Source organism: Acomys russatus, chromosome 32, assembly GCF_903995435.1.
Source record: "Acomys russatus chromosome 32, mAcoRus1.1, whole genome shotgun sequence".
NCBI classification, from domain to species: domain Eukaryota; kingdom Metazoa; phylum Chordata; class Mammalia; order Rodentia; family Muridae; genus Acomys; species Acomys russatus.
The window spans coordinates 3511303-3539161 of record NC_067168.1 but is presented as its reverse complement, the minus strand read 5'-3'; the positions used below and the strand labels follow the sequence as shown (position 1 = coordinate 3539161).

Below are 27859 nucleotides of genomic sequence, written 5' to 3'. Positions count from 1 at the left end.
TTTTTTTCTTTTTCTTTTTCTTTTCTTTTCTTTTAAGATAGGGTCTATGTAGTCCTGGCTGTCCTAGAGCTCACTATGTAGACCAGGATGGCCTCACACTTGCAGCAATCCTCCAGCCTCTGCTCTTCAAGTGTTGGGATTATAGGAGTGTGCCCCATTCCTGGTCTGTACTCCAAATATTCCTGTCTTGTTGTCTAGTGTGCTGCCCATTGCTCCAGCACAAATATCAAGACTGCTTCTCTCCTTGGCAGCTGTTAGAGGTAGAATGGAAACTGTCTGATGGCTAATCCAACAGTCACATAAATGTCTAAGAATAAAAGCCAAATACACATGTTTTAATTACTTGCATATATTTACAATATAAATATTATTTTGTTTTCAAAGTACATATTCTTTTTAACAGTGTGAGAAAACTATCTAGCACGGGACAGCAATTTAAAGTAAAACCTCTACAGTAGTGACTGGGGAGAGGAGACCGTCTGGGAGAGGACCCGGGGGTGGGTGAGAACGGGCATGGGGCTGAGTGCTTGTCGGGGCATTGCACCGAGGGGCGGCATGTTACCCAGGGACAGCCTCTGGATGACGGCTAGAAAACTTAACCTGGAGAGACAGAAAAAGCACACATGCTTGCGTAGTGCATTAATCTGAAAGAAGCCCAACATTTCATTCTCATTTTCAGCAGCTTAATTGAATAGCACTTAAAACACACCACACAAAATTAAAGACTTGTGCATATATTTCAGATTTCAACATTAATGTCAAAAATACATAGTATGATTTTACATAGGATTGTGCTACATTAGGACACTAGAGACAAACATCACTTGAGTATTAAGAAAAACATTAAATATTAAATAACAGAAATAAAATGTGTAAACACTAATCTAATTGGGGATTTTGCTATTGCAACTGTCCAATGAAGTGGTTTCAACAGTATGAAAAGGGGGAGGACATAGGTGCATCCAGTCCCCTTGGGGCCACAGATCTCACTGCAGGGTCCTTTAATAAAATCTGGTCCAGGACAGAGGAGGGAGCTCCATTGGCTCTCGTTGATGTACTCCATTCTGTGAATGCTCACGTTCAAGCTTGGGTACTGAGCAAATACTTTAAGTTGTTCCCTTCACTAACATCTTGGTGAAAACTGAGGGTTTGTTGGCGACTCAGTGTAAGATTTGAGTTCATACGCAGCACCGCTATCGACCTCCATGGACTTCCTAGAGAACAGGAGCCGGACGTCTCTATGGAGGTAGATCTTTCCAGATTTAGAACTCTGGAACCTAAGTAAATACACAGAAAGAGAAGTAGTGTTACAGAATGAGTCCTTCCCCCCGCCTCCTCCCGCCCGAGACAGGGTCTCTCTGTGTAGCCTTGGCTGTCCTGGACTCACTTTGTAGATCAGGCTGGCCTCGAACACCCAGTGATCTGCCTGCCTCCGCCTCCCAAGTGCTGGGATTAAAGGTGTGCGCCAATGCTGCTGCCACCACCACCACCACCCGGCTTATAGAACAAGTCTTTAAAACAAGTAACTAGCCAGGTGTAGTGGCGCACGCCTGTAATCTCAGCACTTGGGAGGCAGAGGCAGGTGGATCACTGTGAGTCCAGGACAGCCAAGGCTACACAGAGAAACCCTGTCTTAGAAAACCAAAACCAAAACCAAAAACCAAAACAAAAAACCCAAGTAACCCTAATATCAAACTGCAAGAGTCAGTTTTGTTGTGCTCCCACAGTCTTTGGGGTCCCAGGCTGGGTCACCATTCCCTCACTCTCTGCACTCCTGCTCTGTACTACGGGCCAGGGCGTCTTTCTCCTGCGAGTCTGTTCTACTCTGACTCTGCTGCAAGTGCACCATCCTCATCAAATTTCCACTGACAGGAGCTGATTGTAAGACTGTGCCTCAGGCTTTGCAGGGCAAGCATAAACTAGACACGCAGACAGATGCAATTCATACGAGTTAGCTGCCCATGGCACATGCTGGCTTAAGATGAATCCCATACTCAAAGAGCCACTGCAGAACATTACGCTTTTTTCTTGATGAACTGCTTATACTTGTAATCCCACCACTCAGAAGGCTGAGGCAAGAGCACTGCCATGTTGGAGGCCGCTGTGGACTACATACTGAGTTACAAGCCAGCCTGCTCTGCAATATAAAACTGTCTTGAAATAAGCAAAACAGGCAAGAAAAGATTCAAGTTTTTCTTAATGTGTGTCTGTGCATGTGTACATGCATGTGAAGGCCAAAGTTGACACTGGGTGTCATCCTCAGCTGCTCTCCATCCCATTTGGCCAGGCAAGGCCCCTCGCTGAACCCAGAGCTCACTCATCTGGCCAGGCGCTGTGTGTGTCCCGACCTCGGGTCCGTGCAGAGGCGCTTTACCTGCTGAACCGCCTGCCTGCCCGCTCCAGTCCAGCGTGACTGGGCCTCACACTGTATTCAGGCCACCCTGGAACCAACCATGTAATGAGGGCTAGCCTTCAACTTTCAGCAATCCTCCTACCTCAGCTTCCTTAGTTCTGCTGGGATTACGGATGTGTGCACTATGCCCGGCAAGCTTTAGGTTCTGAGACAATCCCTGTTGTTATTAGCAGTTGCTTAAATAAAGCCATCAAACCTAAACACTGCCAGACGACAAAGGTCAGAGGTGAAATGACATGGGCTATACAAGCTGGCATAGAACTGTTTCTAACCTTCCCCAGCAGACACCTTGTAGTGCTAACTTCTCTGTTTTCTTGGCATAGCAGAAATGGTCTGTGTTTGTGGATTTTACCCCAAAACTAACAGAAAGGCCTGGTGTGACAGCATGTGCCAAGACAGACCTCACCGACTGCTCACTCCTCCTCCCTGAAGCTTTTCCCTTCGAAAGCTTTGGAGGTGATGCCATTTTTCCCAAATAGCTTTGTATAGCTTCTAGGTAGTCATTATGTGAAGACTGGACGGGGAGGCCTCTCATTGGGTGAGTGTTGGTTAGACCCTGCTAAGGCTGTTACATTTTGAGAGGCTGGCTATGCAACTCAGCGGCATGCATAGGGATGCAGGCTTGATCCTGGGCACTACAAAACAAACAATACCAACCAACATGGCATGCAGGGAATGGTGTGAAATGAAAGCTGAATCAGAGAAATAAATTTTTTCCTACTGGGCTAGGAGATTGGTTGGTTGTTTGACTGACTGATTTTGCAGTATTGGGAATGAACACAGAACCCATACACACTAGGAAAGGGCTACAAATAAAGTGTATCTTCAGTTCTTTTTGTCTTTTGATTTGGAGACAAGGTCTCACTATGCTGCCGAGGCTCATCTTGAACGTGCACTGTACTCCAGACAAAGGTGAACTGGGATCCTTCCTCCTCAGCCTCCCAAACTGCTAAAATCAGAGGCCCAAGGCACTGGGCTTGGCTTATTACTACTTTTTTGTTGTTCTTTGAGAAAGGGTTTCTCTGTGGAGCTGTAACGTCACTGGAGCTCATTTTGTAGTTCAGGCTGGCCAAGAACGCCAAGATCTGCCTGCCTCTACCTACCGAGTGCTCGGATTACAAGCTTGTGTCGTGGAGCTGCAAAGATGGTTCAGTGATTAAGAGCCTTGGCTGCTCTTCCAGAGGACCTAGGTTCAATTCCCAGCACCCACACGGCAGCTCACAACGGTCTATAACTCCAGTTTTGAAGGATCTGACACTCTCACACAGACATACATGCAGACAAAACACCAATGCCCGTAAAACTAAAAAAAAAAAAAAAAGTTTTAAAGAAGCATGCAGCACCACTGCCCAGCTCCACCCACCCATCAGTCTATCATTGGCCTTAAACCTGACATGCAGCTGATGATAGCCTTGAACTTGTGACACTCCTGACTCTATTCCTGAATTCTGGGATGACAGGCAAGAGGCTCTATGGCAGCTCTGCTGCTTTACTAAACGCCTGCTGCTGACTACAAACCAGGCTGATGGCTCAGACTCAGCTTCTATCAACATCAATGGTTTAAAACTTAATACATCAAATATCAGGCTTTACCCTGACTTACAGTGTTTCCCATTTAAGAGTTACAAGCGCAGACCCCTGCTTCAGTCAGTGGCAAGGATGGTGAGAACGAATGCTGCGCACTGTCTACTCCGGCACGTTGTCAAGAGGCCCATGCTAAGCAGGGCACATGGTACTGATCTAGTCAGTCAAAACAATTCCCTGGAAAACCAAGGCTATGGGGGCTGGAGAGGTGGCTCAGAGGTTTAGAGTACTGGCTGCTCTTCCAGAGGTTCTGGGCTCAATTCCCAGCAACCACATGGCAGCTCACAACTGTCTACAATGGGATCTGATGCCCTCTTCTGGTTGGTATGCAGGTGTGCATGCAGACAAAGCATCCATTTTCTTAAAATATACAAATAAATAAATCTTTTTTTTTTTTTTTTTTTTTAAATCGCCTTTAATCCCAGCACTTGGGAGGCAGAAGCAGGTGAATCTCCATGAGTCCAAAGCCAGCCTGGTCTACAGATCAAGTTCCAGGACAGCCGTGGATACCTTAAGAAACCCTGTCTTGGAATACTAAAAACAAAGGAACAAATAACAAAAGCTCCAGCTTCACACGGTTAAAGCGCCCTGAAGTGAGCACTGCCCTATTGCTCAGAAGCATTACCTCAGATGTATGAGGTAGCGTAGTAGCTGTGCTGTGTGCTGCGCGTTCTCCTGGTTAACACTTCTCTTCATTTCTTGTTTAACGGGAACAGAAAACGTCCTCTGTCGCAGGAATGTCTGGTGATTGGCTGGCATGCCTCGTAGGTCATACATGACAACAAACATCTTCACCACAGTCTTATTAGGATTGAATAAGGTCTGAAGAGACAACCGAGGGGTTTTTCTTCAAAAGGATGCTTTGTTTATATGATGCAGAATACCTTCCCGATAATTAAACAGGTTTCTAGTAACTTAATTCCACTGGATATATTCCATTCAGAGGCTAACATTAACGTTAGTTCACAAACTAACACTCGAGTTTTTTAAAGACTTTAACTTCATTTTTTTATGCCACAATAAGATAATATATCCATAATAAACCAAAATCTTTTGTCACAAATTTCATAAATAGCAAATTCGTTTTTCTCATTGTTTAGACTTTCAGCCAATTATTCTGCTAGTTTAAGCATAATGCATTCTTCATGGTGTATTTTGTGTTAAAAATATTCTAATTTCATCATTTCAAATTAGCTTCACTGGTGATATCAACTGCAGATTCTCAAGGTAGAATTCTAATTTTTCTTATATTTTAATAAATTGTAATTTTAAAAATCAAAAATACAAGCTCATGGGTGCTGGAGAGATGGCTCAGAGTTTAAGGACACTGTCTGTTCTTCAAAAGGTCCTGAGTTCAATTCCCAGCAACCACATGGTGGCTCACAACCATCGATAATGAAATCTGGTGCCCTCTTCTGGCATGCAGGTGTACATGCAGGCAGAATACTATATAAATAAATAAATCTTTAAAAAAAATACAAGCTCAGTAAAAGGAGATTTTTTTTCATGATGAAACTCATTTGCATTTTTATTAAGTTGGAAGCTGTTTCTTTTTAAATTTAGGGTACATTATTTTTATTTTAATTTTATTATAATTTATTCAGATGTAAAATGAGAATTTTTAAGTAGCTGTTTTAAGCTACTTACTGTAAAATTGCCATAAATGTTCAAGGGGAGCCCTTTCTACTGAAAAAGTTCCAAGGTCATGAAATAAAGTGCATTCTCATTTGATCCAACGTAACAACACTAGGTTTTCACAATTGAAGCCATTTGCACATGATCAGGCTTTACAAACCATCAGTATCATTATAGCCCAAAATATGTATTTGCAGAGAAGACTGAAGCATTTCAATTGGTACTTGGCTATAAATAATTGAAAAATGTCATTTTTTAAAAATACACATTTAAAAATAAAAACCCAAGCTGCTGAACTGACTTTAACCAAATTACCAACACATCAATCGGTAACTTGGTGCCATACTTTCAGAAGCTCGTCCCAGGGACTGGACATCACTCACTGAATCAAAATGAGAAATACATCAACATTATGATCTAAGTTTACAACCTCGCACATGCTGAGATCAAGGCTGATGCATTCAACAAGGACAAGCAGACCCAGGAATTCAGACCACGGAAGGAATAAAAGTGTGCGTAAAATGGACCGCTCACAGGTGAACTTCTTTTTCTGGGTTAATAATGTCTTATCACTAGGGCAGCTTGCAGCTAGATCTGCAGTGGTGCACACTGGGTTCCAGAGCCAAAGGCGAGAGAACGGGCAAGTATCACTCCCTAGCTTTAAAGAATGTCTGGGATGGCGAAATCACAGTTTAACATGCAGCCACTCTTCTGTGGTGTACATGCATAGTGCTCACTCCTGTCTCACTCCTGTGAGATGCCAGATAAATGTACAGGCTCATCACAGCACTGAGACAGACCTACAGGATATGGTGTGACTTGGTCAACAGAAGTGACTCCCTGAGGTCATCACAGGGCTCAGGAAGCCTGTTGGCCTAGACCAGAGGCTGAGTGCAAGCAGCTAGTGTCAGCCAGATTCTTCCAGTCCTCAAAATCTGAAGCAGACTGAGGACCTGCAGTGCTACCCTGGGTCATATGGAGAGAGAACGTAGACCAGGTCTGCCTTGGTAAGGAGGGGTCTCCTGAGTCCTAATTAGATGACTATACAGACGGAGGAAGGCCACCTTCTTTGCTTGGGGGCCTCTCAGATTGCACTGTCAGATTTAGACATCAGTACACTCCTAAAAATACCCTGTTCTCCAAGCTTTCCTACTAAAGAATTACAATATTTTGGGGTCTCTTTTGAAATGGGTCAATCTCAATATGGCTTAATATTTAATAGAAGGCACTGGTCAGTACTGGAATATATTCAAACTTTCTCAGTTTAAGTCATGTAAATGGTTCCTATTATTTGTCTAAGACATTCACCTCTATTAATTCACTAATCTTTTCCTTTAATGTGGGTCCCTCAAACGGTCATTCCTGGGGCAGAGCATGGTAGCTCCAAGCAAAGCTGCAGCCCACTGTTACTTACCAAGGTTGTTGCAGCAGCAGTAGCAGGAGAAAGGGCTAAGTTCTATATGTGTGTGAGAGAATGATTATTGCAATTGTAGGCTATAAAACACATACCACTTGTATCGTTCCTGAAGGAGGTACTCGGTAACCCCTTTTACCAAGGGACTCTAAAGTAATCACACCCTTGAAACAAAAGAAGACAAATTGAGTGCATTTGTATATAACAGAACACAGCATATTATTAGTACAATTTCTGTAGCCTATTCAGATGGAAAAACATTCAAACTGCACAGAGAGAGACACTCTGTGAGTATAGTGCAGTGAGGCTACCCCCTCTCAAGAAGCCACTCATGGCTGCTCTTCCTGGACATGTGGCAACAAGCAGCATACAGTGTGGCCATGTACCCAGGCTTGCCACTGAGACACGGCCACGGAATAAGTAAGTAAATACATAAATCAAGGCTATAGGATTGATCTCATTACCTAAGGGGACAGGGGGAATGAAGAAGCAAAGAAACCATTGCTTGGTCTTGGAATATGGAAAAGTAAAGCGTATACAACGTCTTATTTTGGGCCCAAATGAAGGCATTCCTCAGTCAGGGAGTCGACTTACACTTCTGAATTTCTGATGAGAGAACAAAAGCTCTAAGACAACAGTTAAGTGGAGTTAGGCATCTGGGTTCCAGCAGAAGAGGTGCTCGATGCAAAGATGGAAAATGAAGGGTTACCAGCAAGGCTGTCTGCTCTGCAGAAAGCCACACAACTTCGCTCCCTCCTGTGAATGTCGTCCCTGTTGACTTTCTTGGGGGAGTCCTTTCTCCCCAGCAGCTAAGGCAGGTAAGTAGATCACAGTGTGCTCCATATCGCTCATGTTTCCATCACTATGCATCACAACTAGAAATCTCACGGTGGAGCTAACACAGGACCGGGGCTGGGAGGTAAGGAGTGGACTAAGATGGAAGGCGGCCATGCTCTGACATGTGGCCCTAACTGCACACGCAGAGCAGGACGGCAGACTCACACCATGGCACTGCAGTGGTGATTCCTCACAAAGCGCTCGGCATACTCACTGAGGTGCGTGCACGCCACTTTTCAAGTAAAAGCAGAGTGGATAGTTACACAAAACCAAACCAAAACAAACAAAGAAACCTGCACCTCTTTTTAGTTTCAGAAAGAAAAGATAAAGCATATCAAAACGCTAACTACTAACTACTTTTTTTTTTTGTTTGTTTTGTTTTTCAAGACAGATACAGCTCTGGATGTCCTGGAACTCACTCTGTAGATCAGGCTGGTCTCAAACTCATAGAGATCTACCTCCCTCTGCCTCCCAAGTGCTGGGATTAAAGGTGTGCACCACCACACCCAGCTATGGCTATTTTTATACTCACACTGGTAGGGCCAGGAGTTACTGTCCTTCCTCCCAATCTCCTTCCCATACAAGGAGGGGAAAGTGGGGATGAGGATATGACTGTGATCGGGTGTCTTTCTCTAATATACAATCCTGATAGTTTTAGAACGTAACAATAGTGATTAAAGCCACATATCAATATTTATACCTACAGAACTCCTTCTCCTCTGGCATTTTTGTAATAATAAGGCTTAAGAAGAACTAAACTTCGTAGAATCCTAGCACACACAAATCCTCAAATTATTGTGTAATAACAAACATGAACTGTTGGGTGTGATGACACTCCCATAACCCCAGGACTTGAGATTTGGAGGTGGGGAGACCAGGAGTTCAAGGCTAGCTTCAGTACATAAACTTTGAGATCAGGCTGGCCTACATGGACCCCATGTCAAATAAATAAAGCTAACAACAGCAGCAGCTGGCGTGGGGCAATGGATGGGAACTAAGTGCGCAGGCCTCGCTTTGATTAACCACCAATGGGAGAAAGCTGCATCTGGCCAGCCATGAGCCCATGACACCAGGCCTCGCTTGACTTCACCATGGTGACGGCTGGCTTCTCTGAGACACAGTTTCCGAGCAGCTGGGTGCGGTGCTGTTCATGAACATTCTTACTGCTGACTCCAACATGAGGAATTAATTTTTGAAGAGTTGTTTGATGCAAAATCCCACAACAAAGGATTTTCTGTCCTAACATTTCACCTCTGGGCGCCAGAGGAGAAGTCTCACAGTTCTTAGAGCAACACAAAGGTGTGTTACCTCTGATGGTCTGTGATGACATCTAAGGAAACATAGTCAGTCAGTCTTATCTAACAAAACAAGGGCAGTCCTCCAAAGCAGACTACACTATCAAAACAGAAAAAGCAAAGCTTAGGGAAGATTTGTGGTGTAAGATTTAGAGTGAATCACTGGCAAAGGGAACCCAGTCCTCTTAGTAAACAAACTCACGGAGAACTAGGACAGAGCGAGGAACATTATCACAGAGAAGGCAGGTAGGCTCTGGTTTGTACTTGTTTTAGGTTTTTGAGACAGGGTTCTCCTCTGCAGGCAAGGCTCTTCTGGCCCTTACTACATAGCCCAGGCTAGCCTCAAACCCACTGTGATAGACAGCGGGCATCCTTAGAAGGATGACTTAATTTGATTCAGTTGGTTGACTTATCTACTTTCTAGTCTCTATTCAAAGTCTTCTGCTGTTTTTGTGTATTTTGGGATTCTGTTTTCTCTCCCACCAGATCATTATTTTCTATCAAAGTATGAAAACACTACGCAGGCCCTGGGCCAAAAATATCACTTTAAAAATGGAGTAAACCTCAACTAGCCTCCCTGACAAAGTGGGACAACAATGAGGCAACTATATTTAGGTCCTTAAAAAGTTCAGCTTTTGCGGCTAGAGAGGTGACTCAGAGGTTAAGAGCACTGGCTACTCTTCCAAAGGTCCTGAGTTCAAATTCCAACAACCACATGGTGCCTCACAACCATCTATAAAGAGATTTGGTGCTCTCTTCTGGTGTGCAGACACACACACAGGCAGAACACTGTATACTTAACAAATAAATCTTAAAAGAAAACAAAGACAGCATTTCCTCCTCTTAAGAATGCAGAACTATCTTTTCACGGGTTTTATTCTTAAGAAAAGACACTGTCACTAAAGCTCTTGAAAGCCCTGAGGCAGGAGAGAGGAAGCCACTGGGCCGGTGCTGAGTCAGGACTGCAGTGGGTGGCATGGACTTCTGCTTCTCACAGCGACATGACTCTGCACTTTGCACCATCACTACAACCTTCTCTGGAGGTTCTGAAGAAGTGTTATACACACTCAAGTATTCGGAAGCACTTCTGCAGCTTAGGGCTTGCTTTACTCAGAATCCACTGCAGCAGAAAACAGGAAAGGTAAAGCTCTGCCTCCCAGAAGCTTTCTTACCAAGCCCTGGTGTGATCAGAAATAGCTCATACTCTCTGAACCCCAGGATCAAAAAAACAGGAGGGGGGTGCAAAGGCAAACCAAACAGGAGAAGGCGGGGTAATGGGGCCTCAGGTGGCCACAAGTCCCCAGATCTTACTAAGTCTGACTGGGGTAAGAACCACAGGAGAAGGCAGCCACCTGGAACTACAGTGCACAGCAAGCACTGGGGAATTTGTGTGGACTGTGTCAGTCACCACTAAGTCATGCAGAAATGGCTAAACCTTCAGCACCATTTTCAAATGCAAAACAGGTTACTAGTTTGAGCCAGCTGAGAAAAAGGTCACGGGGCAGTATTTGGGCTCATTGGTCTGCATTAAGTTTTTAACTTTCTCTTAGGATTGCTTCACACTTTCAAGGACAGGACTGAAGCAAAGATGTCAATTTCAATGTTGGCTGATCTGTGCAGAGAAAGACAATTAAAAGTACTTGCCATATAAGGCGAGGGAGCATTGTCATCCGAAACACTGTAGAATGACACTTCCACTGGCAGAGTCAAGTGCGTGGGGCAGAAAGTACCACTGGCTCCTACCTCAGCAGTAAAGCCATCAACTATGCCGAGGGGGTCTAAACGGTAATTCAGAACAGATTCCTGGAAGACAAGATAACAACATATGTTAAAAAAGACAAAGTCTCCTACATTAATTTCATTTTCTATTTAGGGAAATACTTGACTGTGTTTTCTAGTTCCCGTTGTAGCACACATCTGCAGCCCCAACATTTGGAAGGCTGAGGCAAGAGTGTAGTGAGTGGAAGCCAGATTGGGCTCTGGAGTAAGTTCACGGCTAGTCTGAGTGACAGAGAGATGTAGGCTAAATTTTCTTAGCAAATATATTTTATTATGAACTTATTAACTGAGAGTACCTCACTTATAACCCAAGTAACCAAAACAATATGAAAAGGAGATTAAAGAATACAATAATGAAACTGCAAGGACATCAGTTCTGAGGAACGGTTCTCCTGGCATACTCAGCAGGATTTCTTCTGCTGGAACCTGGAGCAACCAGAACCTGGAACCTCAGCCAGAGCCCGGAGCCCCGAAGCCTTCCCTGGAGCTGTTCTCTCTAGGAGCTTCTTGAGGTAGAGCGATGAACAGCCAGAACAATCCCAAGTCTCCAAAAGCTCCCCCTGCCTCCTGTTTTTAGCTCACATTTATACTTCCTTTCAGCATTTGTTCAAGGATGTTTTTCAGCTGGTTAACAACCAATCTCCCCCACACGGTGGTTTGACTTGTAAGGGGATAAACATCACCTGCTCTCTAACAAGTCTTTTTCTCATCCCCCACTTGTGATTTAAACAAAAAACATGTTTATCTCTCCTTCAGAGAGACAATGTCTCAAACTGAGAAATGATGGTTGTTATAAGAGACATGTTTTTTCATCTGACCTGAAATCAGCTCTTCTTCTAACCACCTTATGCTAGATCCTACACAATGCCTCCTCTCATTCTTTCAACCATCAGTGGATTCTCTTGGAATACCACTGTTTGCAAGATCTAAGTGTCTAATATGCTATCTTTATCTTTGCAAGTGGAAAATATACTCTTTGTGTGCATAGTGACTTGCACCTGCAATCTCATCAGCACTTGGGTATCTAAGGCAATAGGGCAGCTGTGAGTTCATAGCCTGGGCTATTTAATAAGTTCTAAGCTGGCCTAGGTTATATAATAGGCCATATTTGAAAATAAAAGTGCTACCAGAGAAAGTATTTGTCCCTGAGAGAGCACACTAGAAGGTGCTAGAAGGTCCTGACAGAAAGCCACATACAGACGTTTTGATAGAATTAAGCCAAGGCCCAAGTCCCTGACCAACAACTTGCCTGAAAGCAGAAACTGCACCACATACCACATGACCCATTTCCCACCCTACAATTTTGCATGCTTTCTTGGAGGTCGGCTGGCACCAGGGACAACCAAGTCGGACTCCGCCCTAAGACCTTGCGTGCCATATCCCTTAAAACACACCGAACAGCCTTAAACCACACCCTATCCCTCGGACTCCATTTTCTAGCCAACAACTCTGCCTACTTTTCCAGAGGCCCACCAGCACTAGGGACCACAGCGGCAAGTTTAGCACCCACAACTCCAGAGGCAACGCAGGTCACGAAAGCGCCAGGGGAGGTACCCTACTAGACCTGAAGATTCCCTTAGTCACCAGAGTTTCAGGACACTCAGGCCAGATGACAGAGAGGAAACAGAAACCAAGGGGGAATTATCCAACAAAGACAGACTCAAAAATCAGTATCCAAACCTGTAACATCTGCAAAACCCAGATGGCTAAAGGCCAGCATAAGAAGACAATTAACAACAGCCAGGGCATGTGGCACCACCAGCGCCCAGCTGTCCTACTTCAGCAAGCCCTGAACATACTAACATAGCTGAAGCACAAGAAAATGACCTTAAATCCAATCTTATGAAGACGATAGAGACTTTTAAAGAGGGAATAAATAAATCCCTTTTAAAAAATACAGGAAAATACAACCAAACACGTGAAAGAAATGAATACAACTATTCAAGACTTGAAAATGGAAATAGAAGCAATAAAGAAAATACATACTGAGGGAATCCTGGAGATGAAAAACCTAGGTAAGAAAACAGAAACTACAAACACATTCCCAACAGAATACAAGTGATGGAATAAAGAATCTCAGGTGTAGAAGATACAATAGAAGAAATTGATGTATCGGTCAAAGAAAATATTAAATCTAAAAAGTTACTGAAAAAAATCAAGAAAAACTGGGAAACTATGAAAAGACCAAATCTAAAAATAATAGGATTAGAAAAGGGAGACGATTTCCAGGTCAAAGGTCCAGAAAGTATTTTCAACAAAATCACAGAAGAACATTTCTTTAGCCTACAGAGATGCCTATAAACGTACAAGAGCTTACAGAGCACCAAATAAGTTGAACCAGAAAAGAAAGTGCTCTTGCCACATAATAATCAAAACATTAAATATACAGAACAAAGTAAAAATATTAAAAGCTGCAAGGGAATAACATATGAAGGCAGACCTATCAGAATTACACCTGCTTCTCAACAGAAACTCTAAACACCAGAAGGGCCTGGGCAGGTGTCTTGCAGTCTCTAAGAGACTACAGCTTTCAGCCCAGACTACTATACTCAGCAAAAATTTTAATTACCATAGATGGAGAAAACAAGATATTCCATGACAAAACCAAATTTAAACAGTATGTATCCACAAATCCAGCCCTACAGAAGGTACTAGAAGGAAAACTACAACCTAAGGAAGTTAACTACATCTGAGAAAATAAAGGAAATAACTCCACTGTAGTAAAACCAAAAAAAGGGAAGCATGTACAAAGACACATTCTCTCTCTCTCTCTCTCTCTCTCTCTCTCTCTCTCTCTTTCTCTCAACATCAATTGACTCAATTCCCTAATAAAAAGACACAGGCTAACAGAATGGATGTGAAAACAGGATCCATCATTCTGCTGCATATAAGAAATACACCTCAGCATCAAAGATATATTACCTCAGAGTAAAGGGAAGAGACGGGAAGGATGCTTCATACTCATTACAGGAAAAAAATACACCAAAATGATGATTCAATTTTGAATATCTATGCTCCAAATGCAAGGGCACCCACATTTGTAGAAGAAACATTACTAAAGCTTAAATCACACGTCGATCCCCACACATTAATAGGGAGAGACTTCAACACGCCACTCTCACCAATAGACAGGTCATCCAGACAGAAACTAAATATTCAGAGAAACAATGAAACTAAGGATGCTATGAATCAAATGTGTCTAATAGGTATCTACAGAACATTTCACTCAAATACAAAAGAGTGTGGCTTCTTCCCAGCAAGCACCTCACAAAACAGTCTCCAAAACTGACCACATCTTGATCATAAAGCAAGTCTCAGCAGATACAAGAAAATGAAAATGACCCCTTATGTCTTATCAGACCACCATGGATTAAAGTGGCTGAATATAAAATTAACTAAAAAATTAGTAGCTATTCACAATAGCCACAAATAATATAAAATATTTTGATGTAACTCTATCCAAGCAAGTTTAAGACCTTTATGATAAGAACTTCAATTCTCTGAAGAAAGAAACTGAAGAAGACATCAGAAGATGGGAAGATCGCTCACGCCCATGGATCCGTAGAATTAACATAGTAAAAATGGCCATCTTACCAAAAGCAATCTACAAATTCAATGCATCAAAATTCCCATCAAAATTCCAACACAATTCTTTATAGATTCTCAACTTCATATGGAAAAATAAATGACATAGGATACCTAAAACAAACCTGTACAATAAAAGAACTTCTGGAGGTATCACCATTCCTGATTTCAAGCTGTACTACAGGAAATAGTGATTAAAAACCACATGATATTGCCATAAAAAGACAGGTTGATCAATGGAATTAAATCAAAGACCCAGAAATAATGCCCCCACACACCTATGGACACTTGATTATTGACAAAGAAGCCAAAACCATACAATGGAAAAAAGAAAGCATCTTCAACAAATGCTATGATATAACTAGATGTTTGCTTCCCCTTTTCTGATGAGAAAGGGAGGACAGGAGGAAGGTATGGAGGGGCAGTAAGAGGGAGGGACTGAGAGGAGAGGAGGGAGGGGAAGCTGCGATCAGGATGTAAAGTTAATTAATTAATTAGTAATTAATTAACTGAGTAATCAGTGTAAAACGTTAAGCCAAGCATTTGTCATATTGAAAAACAGATTGCTTCTGGTTTTTTTTGTTGTTTGTTTGTTTGTTTGTTTTTTGTTATTTCGAGACAGGGTTTCTCTGTGTAGCCTTGGCTGTTCTGGACTCGCTTTGTAGACCAGGCTGGCCTCGAACTCACAGTGATCCACCTGCCTCTGCCTCCCGAGTGCTGGGATTAAAGGCGTGCGCCACCACCGCCTGGCCTTACTTCTGTTTTTAAAAAATACTGTTGTATCATATATGAAATTTTGTTTAGTTTAACTGAAAAAATTAGAAATATGCAAAGGGTGGAAAAGTTCTGTCTACCCATTCTGCATTCACCCGCGAGAGACACCTCAGAGTGGCAGCTTTTCGGGTGTGTTCAAGCCCCTCTCAAGCTTGTGAGAGACATCGCAGTGTGTGAAGAGCACCCCTTCAGTGCAGGAGCAAGATGGTAATTCCAAGTCTATTCATTTATTTCCTTCTCACTAGAATGTTAAAGACATAATGATACCTTAGCCCTGGTTTAAGGCACTTCGACTCCTAAAATAGTTTCAAAGCAACATTACCTCAAAGTTTCCTAGGAGACTAAGACTTGTGATCGGTGGAGCACTCGAACTCAAAAAAGGTTTTTCATGAACATCTGCATCCTCCACAATGTTTAGACATGGTCGAGAGCTAGTGAAAAATAAGAGCAAAGACAGAACAACATGTCACCTGAAACATCTTCTTATATGCATCTGTAAAGTGAATTAGGGGAAGCTGAACAGTTTCATTCAAACTACTAAAATAAAATCAATGTTATCAAATTTTAAAATGCAAAATTTATAGCCAGGCAATGGAGGCACATGCCTGTAATTCCAGCACCTGAGAGGCAGAGACAAGTGGATCTCTGAGTTTGAGGCCAGCCTGGCCTACAAACAAGTTCCAGATACACAGAGAAATCCTGTCTTTAATAAAAAAGGTTAATATAACTTGTAGTTGAATTTTCAGATTAAATATCATACTGGTGATATTCAGTAAGCAACACACACACATACATAATTCTCCAAAAGGTTTCAAGGTGTAATTTTTAACAAATCACATAGTAGAAGCTGCTGGAAATGCATGGTACTCAGAATTCCACATCACTTTCAGTTGCAAACAAGAACTTGAAGGCAACATCATGTGACTGTAAAGACAGAGCTGAGGATGCAGGCTGGTGGCAGAACGCTTTCCTACCACATACGAAGCCCGGCTGGACCCCAGCACTGACAAAGAAAACAGATCTTTTTTTAAAAAGGAAGAAGGGATGCAATGTGGGCTAGAAGACAGAGGTTAAGACTCAGAAATGGATGAACTGGCTTAAACCCTTAAACCAATGTGCTTCTGGCTGGGGTGAAAAGCACACAGTCAGGCTCACTCTCTCCCTCTTTACCTTCCTAAAGTACTGTACAGCATTATAATGAAAATAAGATTTCTCCTTTTTTGGTTTTTTGAGACAGGGTTCCTTTTTTAATTAAAAAAATTTTATTTTTATAAAATTTGTATGCAGGGGTGCTTTGTCTACATGTATGTCTATGTATTATGTGTGCACCTGGTACTCATGGAGGCCAGAAGAAGGTGTTAGAATCCCTGGACTGGAGTTACAGACGGTTCTGAGCCACCATGTGGATGCTGGGGATCAAATCACGGTCTTTACATGAGCAGCCAGTGCCCTTAACTACTGTGTCATCTCTCAAGATAATATCTTTATTACACTTTTGACTTAGAGACAGCCTATCTGCTGCACCATTCTATTTCACACCCACACACCCTGGGGAATTACCTTCTGGAGGACAGGCTTCTCAGATGCAGCAGCGATGTGTCTAGATCAAAGCAACCTGACTGTGTTTTTCTTTGAGGAACCTAAAGAAAAATAATTATTGTATTTTTTAAGGACTACTTTAAAAAGAAAAGATTTTATTTTATATACGCGCGTGCGTGTGTGCGTGCGTGCGTGCATGCGTGCGTGCGTGCGTGTGTGTGTGTGTGTTCTGTCCATGCACACCAGAAGTGGGAATCAGATTCCATTACAGAGGCTTGTGAGCCACCATGTGGGTGCTGGGAATTGAACTTGGGATCTCTGGAAGAGCAGCTGGTGCTCTTAACTGTGAAGCCATCTCTCCAGTCCTTAAGGACTACTTTTCAAATTAATAAAACACTTAGAAAATCCAAGTTAGGCATATTGTTTTAAATGACATTTATTTCCTTGTTTTGTATGTGCGCAGGTCTGGAGAACAGATGTGGCGGGCAGAGGACAATAAGAGGAGTCAGTTCTCCCTTCTGGCGTGTGGGCCCAAGGGATCGGATTAGGTCATCCTGCTTGGCAGCAAGCATTTTTACCTGCTGAGGCACCTTTCCAGCCCAAAGCATATCCTTAAAGTAATAAAATTCTCTCATAACATATATTTACTTCAAATATAATGCTCATGGCATATTTTTCTTTCAATCTCATTTTATTAAAATGGGGGGGGGGGGACCCAGGTGACTCATGAAAGCACTTTAACTAGGTTTTAAGTAAAACTAGGTTTTTCCCCAAAACTAAATCTTACATAGTATCTCTGCACAAAGACTCTTACTGTGTGTGTGTGTGTGTGTGTGTGTGTGTGTGTGTCTGTGTGCATGTGCTTGTGTATGGTGCATGGGTCTGTGTATGGACAAGTGCAAGTATGTGTTTACATATGTGAATGTCAGAGGTCAATGTCATCTATCTTCTTCATGCATGTGTATACCGTGGGGACATGTGTGCCTGTAACATTTAGAGCTTAGATTAAAAGGGGGAAACTAAGAGTGCTGGCATCCTATCCACTGTAACATTCTCAAGAAATGTAGCGATTTACAGGGAATGGGCATGAAGATCGTATTCTGAATTTTCAGTCACTAGCATGTACTAGATTGTATTTCTCACAAGCCATTTATGGCAAAACACACTAAAAATGAAAAGTCTATGTGCAAACTAAAGGCACAGTCATATACGACACAAGAGTTAGGTTTGTCTTGGGAACGAATGTAAAATATGTATGATTAATTAATAAAAATACATCTGATGCACTGGTCTAAGAAGAAACAGCTGAGATTAAGGCTAGGAGTGATGGCAACCCTGTCAGCTGTAAAGGCCACTGAGACAAGCGAGCAGGAAGTTCAGGACTGGAATGGACAACTCTGGGAGACCCTGCCTCAAAGTAGAGCCACCACCTGCACCCCTCAAAAAATGGGGAAAAGTGTGTTTAAGTGGTAGGGTGCTTTCCTAGCATGTGCTCATTTAAATGAGTTCAACCTTTAATACCACAGAAAAGGTCTCTGGCTCAGCTGTGTCCCAGAACCAGAACATATAAAACAAACCAACAAAACCAAGCAAGGGCTCAGCTGTACAGATGCATAATGCTCTCTGCCTCCTTCACGCCACACTCCGCGCTCTCCTTGTCTGTGCTGGAACTTCCGCTGGACAGAACGAGCATGTTGCTTTGTCTTCTCTGGCCATTTCTGTCCGTCATTCTAGGTGCTTCCTAAATACCCATCTATGTACCTACTCAACTTCTACTCGGCTGACTCCATGCTACTATTTTTCCATACGGAGTGTGTGTGTACGTGAAAGAAAACTGTAGGTTTTCTTTCAAACATAGCCTTGCCTTCTGGAGACAGGGCCTCACTTCACAGGCCAGGATAGCTTCTGCTTTGCAGTCATCTAGCCCTATGCTTGCAAGTGCTGCTGGGATGGAGCCCAGGGCCTCCTGCACGAATCACTGTGTCTCTGAGCAAAATCTCAAGCTCTCCATAGTGAGATTTTAACCACAACACTCAAAACTGTGGACCTATTTATATTAGTTTCTAGGCAATACTGTTGTTGGTGTCAGTATTTACTGAGATTTAAAAACAAAAACATTTATATGAAATTCTATCAATATTAAGGTATTTTTAAAGTTTTTTTTTTTTACACTTAGTAACAATTAAAATATTCAGCAGAAGAACTTCAGGAAAAATTTCAATACCAATGAAGTACATTTCATTTTTATTCAATTCATAGTCTTTTCCTATATTATTATATAGCTGTTAAATGGTCCTATCAAAACCCACAAGGTTTTCTAACGGAAAAATTATTTCACAGTCACTGAAACATTTTTATGAACTTTAGCTGATGCACTTGAGAGCAGGTGTGCTGCCTGCAGATGCTGGCTATGAGGGAAGTGAGGGAACTCACAGGACTTGAGAGGAGAGGCAACCCCGTCTGAGGGTGAAAGGCTCTGGTTGACGTCCCATCCAAGGAATGAGAATTATGTTTTCTCCAGACACTTGAATGTTTCAGTGTAGCCCTCTGTTAGGAAAAGTACTACATTTTAGTGGAAATATTTAAACAATGGTAAGTCTGCAGATTCATTCCTAATGCAGTCTGAGGTGCACGCCTTTGGTGGTAGCACTAATAGTCCTTTCCATCTTACATGTATAAACACGCACATACACAGAAACAGAAAGTAGCACCTGTTTTTGATACCATGATTTAAAAGTTCTGCAGTGTGCCTAGCACAACTGCCTTCTCAGCATGTTCATTCACAATCTAGTGGCGTGTGTGTGTGTGTGTGTGTGTGTGTGTGTGTGTGTGTGTGTGTGTGTGTATGCATGCCAGAGGAGGGCATTGAGTCCTCTAGAACTGGAGTTACGGATGGCTGTGAGCCACCATGTGGGTGCTGGGGACCAAACTTGAGTTCCCTGCAAGAGTAGTAAATGCTCTTAACTGCTGAGCTATCTCTCCAGCCCCCTGTTTTATAATTAATTCATCATACTAAACTTAATCCTCTAAAAATGATTCTTGGTAATGACACAGTCTTAATTCTGTTTTCTAGCTTTTCTTTTCTTTTCTTTTTTTCTTTTTTTTTTAACAAGTTAAAATATTAGATGCTAGCTGGGCAGTGGTGGCACACGCCTGTAATCCCAGCACTCAGGGAGGCAGAGGCAGGAGGGACTGTTTTGAGTTCGAGGCCAGCTTGGTCTACAAATTGAGTCCAGGACAGTCAAGGCTACACAGAGAAACCCTGTCTTGAAAAACAAAAACAAACAAACAAAAACAACACTAAAAGAAACAGGGTCATAGCACTGTATTTTCACTGAGCCAAGAAACAGGTGGAGTGTGAATAGTGGCATATGCTTGCAATCCCAGCGGCTTACAAGGCTGAGGCAAGAAGACTGACAAGCCAGGGCATTCAAGGCCAGCCTGGGAAACCAGCTGAGACCTCTCTCAAAAAGTAGGGGGAATTCTTACAAATTGAACAAATTTATATATGAAGATCATAAATTCATACAAGAATATATGAATGAAAAGTAAAAACGGGGGGCTAGAGAGATGGCTCAGAGGTTAAAGGCATTGACTGCTCTTCCAAAGGTCCTGAGTTCAATTCCCAGCACTGACATGGTGGCTCACAACCATCTACACTGAGATCTGATGCCTTCCTCTGGCCTGCAGGCATACATGCAGGCAGAACACTGTATGAATAATAAAAATAAATCTTTAAAAAAAAGTAAAAAAGACTAAGTTGGCCACAGTCCTAATATTTATCAGCTTTGTGAACCAGAATAAGTCACGTAGTCCTCCTGGCCTGTGGGGTAAAAAGCAGCTCACCCTTGGGAGGGGGAGGGTCAGCCAGACACACCTTCGCACATTGTGCGGAGGGCACTGGAGCACGTGCATGATTTAATATTAAATAAGTACATGAACACGTCAGTGCTGGAACACTAACCAAAGCACCATGTCCAAACTACGTCTGCAGGCCTGCTCTCTCTCAGGCTTCTAACAGCCTGGATCTGCAGGCATGAGCCACTGTACCTTAAGGTCACAGTAAGTCTCTGTGACAATTACACTGTTAGGGTGTACCCTGCTATTTAAGCAGCATGTTAAGGCTTACGAACTATGGGGATTTCAGAATGATATGGCTTATTTGTGTGACTCAAGGACTAAACCGTGAGGAAAAAAGCCAGGAACTAAAATGCCCCGAGTAAGCACTTAGTGCAGCTCCCGCAGACAGCCTAAGGAACTACTGTGCAGCATCCGTACAGGACAGAGCTGTCTGCAGAACACACCATGCTCACAGCGATGTTGGCGTCCTTCCTGCTCATTCCCTACTGATTGCTTGTAATACTGAGACAGACAAAAGGCAATGCAGGACTAGCCCAGCTCACAGATTTGTCCTTGATTAACTTGAGGGAGCATCCAGGTCATCCTGGATTACAAGAGACCTGAGAAAAGGTTAAGTGTGCCAGAGCAGCCACTGGGGAGGACAGGATTCCTCTGAGCCTCAGTTTACCCCATGTGTCTGTCCTATCTGCCCCTTGGCAAAGTGCCAACAGGAACTGAGTGTTTTAAAGAGCTCAGAAATCAACTGTTTTGGCTTTTTTTGTTTGTTTTAGTAAATGGCATTCATTCCCGCATGCACAGGCCAGACATAAAGATCAGGTGCTTCTGCATGGGAGAAAAGGGGCACACAGCTTTTAGACTGCGGCTGAGGGTCGGCACTGCTGGAAGGTTCAGATGACAGACCCCACTGAGAATTGAAAAAGTTACTGCTGTGATTGTAGTTGGCTTGTTTGGTTGTGATCACTCACTGAATTTTAAACCATGTGATCCATGATCCGTGTCTTCTAGCGCCTAGTGTTTACTTTCCAGAGTGTGCATTGTCGGCAAGGATATTAGTAGCTCTGCAGAAGGCCCATCATACCACTCTGGGGATTCCATGGACAGCAGGCACCCTTGGGCCTTTATAACCAGACAGCCAGTTAGCACAGCTAAGAGCCGAGAATTACATCTGAAATATTACGTTACCTACCCCCATGTCTGCATTTTCCAGTCTTTTGCTTGTAGACAAACAGTGCTTTACACTTTGAAGTTTTTCACCAACTGAATCGTCTTTTTCCTCCTGCTCAGTTTTTAGTTGACCTGATGTGCATTTGGAACCCTCAATATCTTCACTGAGATCAGTTTCTGTGCCAAGCTGAGTGCTTTGCTCACAAGTCTTTGATCTTTTGAAGCCTTTATTGGAACAATTAGTTTTGTAGGTGTTCAAATAGTCAGACATTTCCGACACAGTAACTTTTACTTTTGCGTCAATACCTTTTGAGTCATCACATTGGAGGTGACCGCAAGACCCTGGGTTGTGACTCCCGTCCTTTATTTTCTCCGTACATTTATTTGTGTAAATCTGTTTGTCAATACTGTTGCAGTGTGAACACTGTTTCTCAGTTTCATGGCTCATTTCTTGCTCCTTAAGTTGTGATTTACAAGGTGTACTTTCCAATCTGCTAATCAAACCCAAGCTGCTTTCATTGCAGAGAGACACATTAGAGGAGGTTAGTAAGCCAGCAGCAGCCTCCTGCAGCTCCTGCCTGGCGCTGTGGGTGAGGTCAGCAGGACAGTCGTGAGGCTGAGTTCTTGCTTCGTGTCCCAGAGGCTTTTCTTGAGGACTGTATCTGAAAGACGGGAAGCACTTACTAGGTTTGGGGCTTTCCCCATCACCTCTGTCTTCCAGTAAGGACACTTCTGTATGAGCAGCAGAGACACTGTCTCTGTTCTTCTTCAACAAGGTTTTGCCATCATATGAACTCCTGAACACTTTAGAAGGAATGGAATTGGAGTCGTGCTTGCCGAATGCAGGCCGGGGAATGTGAGCTGTGGGGTCTATGTGCTCCAAGTGCTGTGCGATCCGGGCTATGACACTCTGCCGCTCCTGGAGCAAAGAGCCAATCAGCGGGTTTGCCTCCCCAGGCTGGCGAGGGTAAGGGCTGTGAGAGGTGCAGGTTTCACCTTGCTTAGTTTCCGACTTCCCTCTCACTTTCCCCTCACTGGTGCCTTCTGGGGAGCTAAAGTCTGGACTCCCAAAAGAGACCGCGAAGGCCTCTTTGCACCTTCTCACACCCTCACTTTCTTGCGACCCTGGGTGAAGCTTTGGGCTAAGTGAAGTGGGCTCCTGGGCGTTAAAGGGGAGGTCGGACACACGGGAGGAGCTGGGGTCACAGTGGATCAAGTGCTGAGCAATCCTGGCAATGACTTCTTGTCGATCCTGAATCAGGGAGTCGATTAAAGGGCTGGGCTCTCCCACAGACTGCCGGGAGCTCTGACAGCTGGGGGCACTAGAATCAATCACAGAGAGTGATTTTAAAGTTCTCCCTGATGTCTCCTGTGACTTGACTTCTCCGGTGCCGCTGAGGCCCATGGCATTGGTTTGAGACGCCCCATGGTCAGACTTGCTTCCTGTGCCTGGGCAGAGCCTGACGTTTCTAATGGCTACAGTGTACTCTGGGGGCATGCCACTTCTTACATGCAGGGCACTCACAGGTGCCATGGTCCATGTGTGTTTGCTGCAAAGACTCTGTGGGCCGCTGGGACAACGGTGCTCCAGTTCGCCAGGGCCACGATGCTGATGCTGATGTTGATGCTGATAGACTCTAAGCTCCTGTTCTTGAATTCTCTTCTCATATAGACCAATGTTAGTATGAATGCTACAGGCCAGAACTGGATAATGAGCTTGTCTGGGTAAGGACTGAACGCTGACTTTCAAGGCCACATTGTGAGAGACATTGGGAACAGGAAACACGTGCTCAGTTGGAGTCTGTGAAAAACTCCACTGCAAGTCGACATCAGCAGCACTGATTCTAGAACCAAGTAACACAGACCAGTCACAAGCCGCCCTCCATCACTACAGATCACCGTAAGGATATAAAGCATTACATTAACACCCACCTAGGCCCACTTTCAGCCACTCTACCATGCAAGCTACCACTAAAACCAGCACACATGGCACAGGAGACTGGCTTTGGAAGAGGGAACCTTTTTGTTGTTGTTGTTGTTTTGGTCTTTAAGACAGTTTCATAGCCAGATGGTAATAGTGCACACATTTAATCCATATACACTGTTAATCCTAGCACTCAGGAGGCAAACACAGGCAGATCCTTGACCTTGAGGCCACACTGGTCTATAGAGCAAGTTTCAGGACAGCCAGGGCTACACAGAGAAACCCTGTCCCCAAAACAAAACAAATAAGAGTTTCACTCTGTAGCCCAGGGTGTCTTGGAATTTACTATGTAGCACAGGTTGGTTTCAAACTTGCAATGACCCTCTTACTTTTAGCCTTCTGTGGGATTACAGGCATGACCCACTATGCTCAACTGAGATTTTCTCTTTTTAGGAACAAAAGATCAAAAGCTCAAGAATATTATAACTTAATCATATTTGCCAAAATAGAAAGAAAAAAAGGGCTGGGCAGTGGTGGTGCATGCCTTCAATCCTAATGCCCGGGAGGCAGAGGCAGGCAGATCTTTGTGAGTTCTAGGCTAGCCAGGTCTACAGAGTGAGTTGTAGGCAGCCAAAGCTACATAGAGAAACACCTGCCTTGAAAAAAACTTTAAAAAGTTTATGTATGTGTATGTGTATATACATATATACACATATCTATGTATCTATGTATGTATGTATGTATGTATGTGTGTGTGTGTGTGTGTGTGTGTGTCTGTCTGTCTGTCTGTCTATCTATCTATCTATCTATCTATCTATCTAGATGCTCTTGTCTCTTGCTCAGGTTCAAACTCACTATTCCGGCAATGCTCCTACTCCGGCGTTCAGAGTAGCTGGCACTGTAGGCACACAGCACTATGTCCACCAGTGTTTGTGTTTTAGCAGAAAACTCCAGATCATCAAAAAAGGTCACAAACCCAGGTGACCTCTGCTTTTACTTCATCACAGCATTTAAGTCCAGCTTGGCTTCCTAAGGTAAGCCTGAATGTTCCAGAAACATTATTCTACACCAAATTTAAACCCACTAAGCTATCTTAACAAGACTTAGCCCAACAAGATTACTCATACAACATAATTATCCTCTTAGCCTGTTTTGAGAGAAGCTTCATCAACCGGTACTGATTTTCATTTATGATGAAGGAAATATGCTTTTGACAGGTAAAACACCACTCAGTAAACTATACCCACCCCCCACCCCCGCTCCACCCCGGACATACCTGTAAAGAATATTTCTTGGAATAGCACCATGAGAAACACTCAGCCAAGCACTTAACTGAGAAAAAAACACGAACGACCGGACAGCCAGCAGAAGCGCCTTCTCTTCGATGAAGCGATCACCGTTCCTAAGGGAAGGAAGATGGCGCAGTCACACAGTCGCTAAGTACAGAACAACTACACTTTTGGAAGAGGAAAGTGGGAACAAGCGCCCCTCGGGCTGTGTACCCTAAGAGTACCTATGTGTGCGCTTCCTAATGTCACCTGGTGTCATAATTACTTAGAGACTATATTAAGTATCTCAACTTTACTACTTAAAAAAGAGGGGTTTAGCAAGGTGTAGGAGGGTGAACAACTCACTGTCGGGGAACCGGCTCCAAGATCCACCGCTCCAGTAACAATGCGTCTTGCTTAATGGCCGGGTCGTTCAGATCCGTGCCCTCTGTGCTAGGCCCCTCGTCACTGTAGCAGCAATCTGGAAGGAGCATCACTTCCACCATGATTGGAAGATTATTTTTCCACAACAGCGTGACCTCAGATCTGGTTCGTCTGGCTTGGCGGCACTGAGAGAAATGGAATATAAACAAATGTCTCAATAACGGCCCTAACTTTGTATTTAAAGTTCCAAGCTGTAATTGTAGATATCTGCATAAGAGGCAGGGCATATGAGGTAGCACTTGGTCGGGCTTGCCTGTCTCTTCCATTCCCAGCATCCTTAGGTGGGGATTCCACTCCCACCTGTAATTCCAGCTCCAGGGGAACCTGTGGCCTCTTCTGACTTCCATGGGCACTCAGCATTCAGGTGGTACAGATAGATATACATGCAGGCAAAACACTCATATAAATTTTTTTTTAATTTAAAAATTAAGCTGTTGGTGGCGCAGGACTTAATCCTATGACTTGGGAGGTAGAGGCAGGAGGATTTCTGAGTTCTTTACAGACTGTGTACCAGGACAGCCAGGGTTACACAGAGAATCCCTGTCTCAAAAAAACTAAAATCAGTAAATAAATAAATAAATTTTTAAAAAGTTAAAGTTCAGGAATACATTAAGAAATTAATAGCTGGAAAATGTTTTAAATTACATTATGTACTACTTATCACAATGTTCAACATTTCTCTTTTAAAATATTAATATAACAAAATTATTCCAACTGAAAAAACACAGGGGAAATAATTAATGCAGGAAAATCATCATAACAATGAGTTATCTAATGAAGCAGAACATAAAGTGGGCGGGCCAAGGTAAGACTACAAGTAAAGAAGCAGATCACAGCAGTGAGGCCTCAGACGGTGTGTGGGGGCAGAAGGGGGGCTTTCACCCTCCCCTCCGCTTAGCGACTTTTCCTATAGCACTTCCAAGCACCCACTCAAACACAAAAATCACTCTAACAGAATAGAAGGCATGAAAAAATGTAAACCAGTTTATACAAAGGACAAACCCCAACAGCAATGGAGCCTGGTGATCACCTGGGCCAGCTTGTCGCTGCATTCATGTCTGGCTGTTCCTGGAAAACGAGACTGTGCTGGAGGACAGTGGAAACTCTCTGCACGCCCTTTCACGGAGCACTCAGGTGTTCTTCCTTCTGTTATCAGCAAGGCCAAAGACACCAAGAACTCCTCTGCGTCATACTCAAAATATTCATCCAAGGCATCTGGCATTAAAAAAAAAAGGAAAATTCTGTATTGTATTAAGATTTCCACCACTTGAATTATTATTCTTTTTTTTTTTTTTTTTTTACAGTGCTGTGACTTATTTAGCTATCATTATGGGACTGAAACCACGGCCACACATACACTAGGCCAGCGCTTTACTATGCCAACAATTCTCTGCAACTGAGCTATATCCCTAGCTCATTGATTTTTAATGAACTAATTGCTTAGAGATAGGGTCTCATGTAGCCCAGGCTGGCCTTGAGTTTACTAAGTGGTAGAGGTTAGTCTTGAACTCCTAATTTCCCTGCCTCCATCTCAGGTTCTGAGACTGCAGGTGTGAAGCACCATGCCTGGTTACTTCAGCTTATTCTGTCACTGAGATGCACTTCTAGCCCTATACTCAACAGGAACTCACGACAGCTACGTACAATAATCACAGCACTCAGAAGCCTAAGGCAGGAGGATAGCTGTAAGTTTGAGGCCAGCCTAGGCTGCATACTTAGGCAAGACCCCGTCTCAAAAAGCAAAAACTAAATTCAAAAAGCAAAGCTCAAACCACCACTGCCAACAACAAAACCCTTCTCTGACTGAGGGTGTAGTAGTCTAGGTCTAAAATCCCAGCACTGGGGAGGCTGAGGCAGGAGGATGACAGCTAACACTGAAGGCGTGACTTACTGGCATCAAGTACCACCAGTTCTAAGGCCTCCTTCTAGAAGAGCTCAGGCCTCAGAGCACTGAAGGGCGAGGACTCCTGCCTGCTTCTCACAGGCAACCAAAGCAAGTGGATGAAGCTGGACAAATGCTCACCCCACACAATATGCAGTTTGGACAGACAGGTTGGCTCCAGAAGCCAGGCTCGTAACTACTATAATAATGCTACTGTTCACCATGACCATAAAGTCTGCTATTATATATTTTGTTTCCTTTCACTATGAGAGCTCCTGAGACTGAACTCAGGTTGTCAGGCTTGCTGGCAAGCACCTTTACTGGCTGAGCCATCCTGCTGCCCCACTAATTTCTATCTTTTAAAAAACCGTATTTTAAAACAAACAACACACAACGTATTTTAACATGTGTTTTAACTTATGGACAGCTTTCCTTCTTAAAACTAGTCTATAGTTTTATTT

At 43.3% G+C, this 27859-nt stretch overlaps 1 protein-coding gene across 4 annotated transcripts in view; it reads right to left on the bottom strand.

The window, feature by feature from the left end:
* Positions 1-581: 581 nt before the first annotated feature.
* Atosa (atos homolog A) overlaps positions 582-27859 on the bottom strand; it is a 72762-nt gene continuing 45484 nt past the window's right edge. For 3 of the 4 annotated variants that reach the window (XM_051140182.1, XM_051140181.1, XM_051140180.1), the window contains 11 exons: positions 26547-26731; positions 25439-25641; positions 25081-25206; positions 21903-23724; positions 19289-19402; positions 16877-16956; positions 15639-15747; positions 10823-10981; positions 7142-7210; positions 4623-4819; positions 582-1277 (listed from right to left, as the gene is read on the bottom strand). In XM_051140182.1, coding sequence (XP_050996139.1) covers positions 1124-1277; positions 4623-4819; positions 7142-7210; positions 10823-10981; positions 15639-15747; positions 16877-16956; positions 19289-19402; positions 21903-23724; positions 25081-25206; positions 25439-25641; positions 26547-26731 — 3218 coding nt within the window. In that variant the 3' untranslated portion in view covers positions 582-1123. Of the gene's footprint in view, positions 1278-4622; positions 4820-7046; positions 7211-10822; positions 10982-15638; positions 15748-16876; positions 16957-19288; positions 19403-21902; positions 23725-25080; positions 25207-25438; positions 25642-26546; positions 26732-27859 lie in introns of those variants that run through there. The other variant, XR_007830094.1, reaches the window with a different exon arrangement.